The sequence below is a fragment of the Vanessa cardui genome, chromosome 3, assembly GCF_905220365.1.
Source record: "Vanessa cardui chromosome 3, ilVanCard2.1, whole genome shotgun sequence".
Lineage (NCBI taxonomy): Eukaryota > Metazoa > Arthropoda > Insecta > Lepidoptera > Nymphalidae > Vanessa > Vanessa cardui.
Window position 1 is genome coordinate 10427060 of NC_061125.1, and position 5627 is coordinate 10432686.

Below are 5627 nucleotides of genomic sequence, written 5' to 3' on the forward strand. Positions count from 1 at the left end.
ACGTATTCAATTAATTAGCTAATCTTAAAATATGTAAACAACAAATTGGGTTTAATTTCAATAATAATAGCTTTTTATATTCAAATATTGGTTAGAAAACATTCATATATTTTTTTAAGTATTTTAAATAATTTCGTAGTAAATATAATATAAGATATTTCCAAATGTTTATTGTTTATAAATATAATAAATTATTATATTATGTTTAAACAACAAAAAAATCTATACAACCCGATCGATTACCAAATTTCCTAAAACTTTTGGAAAGAAATCTCTAATAATCGATAAGATTGATTTATATGCTCCATATAGTTTTGATTTATCATTTCCGCAAATTTTTAAGTTAAATAAAATAGTGAGCAATACACCAAATAGCTAATATATAAATTTATATTTTAAATTCCTTTTCACTTTTAATCCAGATGACTATTCGTTGGGGCATTGTCAGTGCTGGTAAGATTGCGCATGACTTTGTCAATGCTGTCAACTCTTACCCCAAAAAAGGAGATCAGGTAATAGCTGCTGTTGCTGCACGAAATAAATCGAGGGCAGAAGAGTTCGCTAAATTGCACAAAATTGCCAAAGTTTATGACTCTTACGAAGATATGGCAAAGAGAAACGAGATCGGTAACAACGTAATTGTTATTATATTAAGAAATAATAGTCGAAGGATTATATACTCTGAACGAATTAGAAATGGTCATTGACAAAATAGATACGTGACGTTGAAAAAAAGTCACTAAATATTTTTAATAATTATTATGGACGCATTGTCATGACACACGCAAGAATTATATAATTTTGGCTTATTCTTTTAGGCCGAACGGTTTAATTTAGCTGTTACAGTTCGAGTTATAGAAACAATAAGGGTATCGTGCTAAGAAGCATTTGAAATAAAATTAACAATCGAATAATGTACCATTGACTTTTTCAGATATTGCCTACATTGGGGCTTTAAATCCAGATCACTATCGACTTTCTAAATTGTTTCTCGAATCTGGTAAACACGTACTTTGCGAAAAACCATTATGTTTAAACTACAAAGAAACCGAAAGCTTAATCAGTATTGCAAGAGAGAAAAACCTCTTTCTAATGGAAGCTATTTGGTCACGGTTTAATCCACTATACATGTCATTGGAAAAAGAAATGCAGTCCAAAAATCTAGGAGATTTGCAGTTTGTTGACGTAAACTTTGGAGTTTTAATTGCAGATTTAGAAAGAATAAGGTACTTAATAAATATTTACCAAATCAAATAAAAATATACTTTATTCAAGTAGGATTTTACAAGCACCTTTGAATCGTCATTAACAACTATTTTTTTGGAAACTACCACCGGTTCGGTGGTAGATTCTACTGAGAAGAACCGGCAAGAAAATCAGAAGAAACTCAGAAGAAATATATCAGAATGATAATATATTAATAGTTGTTACATTGATTTATTTATTTTTCAGTAAAAGGCAACTCGGTGGTGGTGCTGTTCTTAATCTTGGTATTTATGCATTACAATTTGCACAATTCATTTTCAAAGATGAACCAATTAAAACAACTGCAGTTGGAGAATTGAATGATGATGGAGTGGATCTAATTGATACGATTGTTCTTGAATATAAAGGCGGAAGGCGTGCTGTTATCAATTTACATACAAAAGCTAAACTTTGGAATAAAGCAACAGTTGTTGGTACCAAAGGAAGAGTCACAGTACGTTTCCATTTAAATCTATCATAACCACTTAATGTATCTCTAACTTACGCAAAACAAATAACAATCTTTGAATGTCAAAAACCTTCTTTCTTCATTAGAAGAAGTTTTCTTGAGCTCTACTCCGGATTATTGGATTGGCATGCGTCACCAGCAATAACCACTACTGCAGAGCTTATGATTTAAAAAAAATGCGTATTCGTATTTAGGGAGCTCGAAATCGTGTTATTCTGGTTAAATTTTACATACTTGTACTTGAACATCTCGTCTTGGCAACTGATAATACACATAGGTACGTTGATTAATTATCGTTGATTAGGAATGGAAAATTTTATTGAAGAGTGTTATTATTATCTATTGAAAAGCTGAGATGGTCCAGTGGTTAGAATGCGTGCATCTTAACCTATGATTCCGGGTCCAAACCCAGGCAAATTGGGAATTTGCCTGGGTTTAGGGTTAGCTCTATAAGATGATCTTCGAATGCAGTTAACATTAAGAATAGAAACATCGTGCTCGTTTTCGTTTCCTCAGAAAATGCCTGGTTTTTATCTTTAGTATTAAGATGTATCTCCGAAAACATATTAATATGCAAGCAGTTGTCCAATTTAATTTTAATATACTTTCTGTTGCAATTTTTAGATAGAAGAGCCTTTCCACTTTCCCCTAACTTTGACACATGTCGATGGTAAACAAGAAAAAATAACGCTACATTCTTCAAAAATTGAATACAATTTCGAAAATAGTGCCGGCCTTGTTTACGAAGCTATAGAGGCGGCACGTTGTATTAAGGAAGGTATGGCAAAATTAGTTAAGTGATAGAATATACTCAAAAACTTCTCCTCCAAGGGAGAGGAAGCCATAACCCAGCAGTGGGAAATTTCTAGGCTGTTAATGTATGTTTATGTAGGCATTGTTTTCCATTAGAAATTCATATGAAGCAACACGAGGTAAAAGTATATAGAGTAAAATTGAGTAATTTATCTTTTAAAGTTTTCAAAATGAAGGTAAGGATTTACGCCTAACACTGATAAATTGATGATATGACTTTGCTTTTTTGTTTTTTTAAGATCTCGAATTATTTCATAGTCCCCTTGTTCTCATCGATTTATTGTGTGTGACCAGCATAATAAAAAAAAATGTCAGTCTTTAACTCCTTAAAAAGTTATACCTAAGCGTATATGGACTTATAATTTGTAAGGCTTAGTTCTATCAATTAAATCATAGACCAAACGTTTTACGTAAAGTAATAAACGCAATATAGTTGTTAATAAACAAAAATATTTATACAAAGTTCGATAAATTATTTGACGTTTCAGGTTTAATAGAATCGCCGAGCCTGACTCACCACGATACCTTGATTCTTGCCAAGCTCAGAGATATTGTTCGGAAACAAGTTGGGGTACACTTTGATGTCGATTAGAATCGACATCATAATACATAGAATTGAAATCGAATATTTAGTAATTGTTATATCTTATATAATTAATATTTAAACTTCGCAATAAATCAATTTTATAGAAATATCGCTTAATAAATCTAAGAAGTTCCAATTGTTATAAAATATCAATACATATAATATTTATCCACTTTGTAATGTACTTTTTAAAAAAAATTGTTTTATAAGATTTGTGATTGACTTTGAGTGCAAAAGACATTTTTTATATTAGCTTTAAACGACAGCATTTCGATATATTTATATTTCAATAAAAATGAAAATCAACTCATATCCGCTGACTGACTCCACGTTTTTTAACTTCTACATTAATATGAATACAGCGAAAACATTGGATACCTACTAACGAATGCAAAAATAAGGCTAAATGAATAAATTACACAGGAAATAATAATAACATGAAAATTATTGACATTTTATCATTGCATAGTATTAAAATAAAGTTGCTTTCAGCTGTCTATTCCTATGATTAGATCTTTAAAATTGCAAAATAGAATTTGATGTGATTTTTTTGAATAAATAGATTGATTCAAGATGAAATTCAATATACGTAATACATGTACAATATATTAGAGAAATACTGATAAATTTAAATGTTTCTAAAGTGATGTAGAAAAAAACACATTATGTAGTATATTAAGTATCAGAACTGCACCCGTGCAAAACCGGGGCGATTAGCTATTATATAGGCGGGCGATTACTACTAAGTAAATATATATTAGTTATAAGCATAAGTACATATGATTAAATGCATTTATTTGTGAGCATTACTGTCGTCTTTTATTTCAGAGAACACTAAATTATGTATTTAACAACAAATTTATTCGACACATAGTATCTATCAAAACCGCTGCAACCTGTTTTTGTAATAAGTAATTACATATGTAGATTAATATGTACTATCAATGAAAAGCGATTGTATTGATTTTGTAAACATAATTACCGAAATTATATCGAACAATATTGTCATTAGTTTTTACAAAATTAAAATGCGGTTTATTTGTGAACGTTAAAATTTTACTTTTCGAATTCAATATGTTATATTACCTTTTTATAACGTTTTGGTTAAACGTAAAATAATCATGAATAACGATGACAAGTATGTAATTGAAATACCGTTGAACCAAACAGTTCGTTATAAAACGGAAACCATAAAACAGTGTTGTATTATCCACAAATCAACGGCGGCTTTCTTTACCCTCATCACATAGTTAACAAATAAACCATTTTGAACTTTATCTCGTTAAGATTAGGCCCAATTTTACATGGGAGGCCTCTGACTAAAGAAGCACAGAGGTATATTTTGGTTTGTCATAATGTAGTTTATGGATCATTGTCTTGTTCCGAGTGTTTTTATTTTGGCGATGTTAATTTCTTATATAAAATATGATATTACATAAATAACATTTGCTAAAAAGTTTTTTTACCACCAATATGTTCTTGATAATAACTTGGTATAACATAAAATGCTTTTAAAAATACAAGTCGACTGTTGGATTTTGATTCTTAGCCCATAGTCACTCTCACACATAGTATTCACTAGGAATTTAGTTTAAGTGAAAATAAAAATATGAATGATGGAATGGATAAGCTTATCATTTAAATTGAATTAAAGGTTATTAAAATTAAGTAACGTGACAATATTGTATCACAAAAGGGTTAACAAAACACACATAAACAAGAACTCTAGTGTTAAGTAAAATCGTAAAAGATGTTCGTAATTCACGTGATGTTTTAAAAATAACAATTTAAGAAAACAATTAAAACTAGTTATTAAAATGTGTGTGTACTAAGACACGCGTCTTTGTAAAATGTGTGTATGTGTATTAATTGGAGATTGTTCGGAGACAGACTGCCTTATTGACTCAGCTACACAGCTAGCTAAGGCGCAAGGAGGAGCATTTGTTCTTCAGATTGCCTTTAGACTTAAAAAAATAAAACAATCAAAATCATAGAGAAGGTGCTTTATCTTCATTTGATAGTGAAAACGTCAAATTACATCTGTGAAGATGTGTGTACTCAAAAAAATATGCTCAGAATTTTTTACAACATATTGAGGAAATGAAAAACCTTGGTTGCACAATGCTTTGCGTCGGAGCGTGTCCATATTAAAACAAGTATGTGAGTGGCCCTCGAACCTGACCCGTTTCTGAACCGAACGCACCTTAGGAGATTAAACTTTTAGGCGCGCGGCAAAATCAGCCCATACCCGAAGATAAGACGTTTTTTATTTATTGAAAACTAGGAGAGCAAAGATTGACCAGTAATTGAAACACTTGAAAGTTAATCGATGAATGTGGATTTGCAGCAAGTATTTCTATTATTTATGTTACACTCGTTAGTGACGGAAAAACATTGAACGAAACCGAAATACATCAGATATAAGATATATTTTTGTCTACAAAACCATATTAGATATGATATCCGTAGTGGAATAAATACCAAGCCTCCTCTTCAAGAGGGAAGAAGACCTTA

At 30.5% G+C, this 5627-nt stretch overlaps 1 protein-coding gene across 1 annotated transcript; it reads left to right on the forward strand.

Moving 5' to 3' along the window:
* Positions 1-421: 421 nt before the first annotated feature.
* On the forward strand, positions 422-3524 carry LOC124543812 (trans-1,2-dihydrobenzene-1,2-diol dehydrogenase-like). Its single transcript, XM_047122116.1, has 5 exons — positions 422-627; positions 935-1226; positions 1453-1699; positions 2339-2492; positions 3016-3524. The coding sequence occupies exons 1-5, from the start codon at positions 423-425 to the stop codon at positions 3117-3119; spliced, it is 1002 nt and encodes a 333-aa protein (XP_046978072.1). The 5' UTR covers position 422; the 3' UTR covers positions 3120-3524.
* The last annotated feature ends 2103 nt before the right edge of the window (positions 3525-5627 follow it).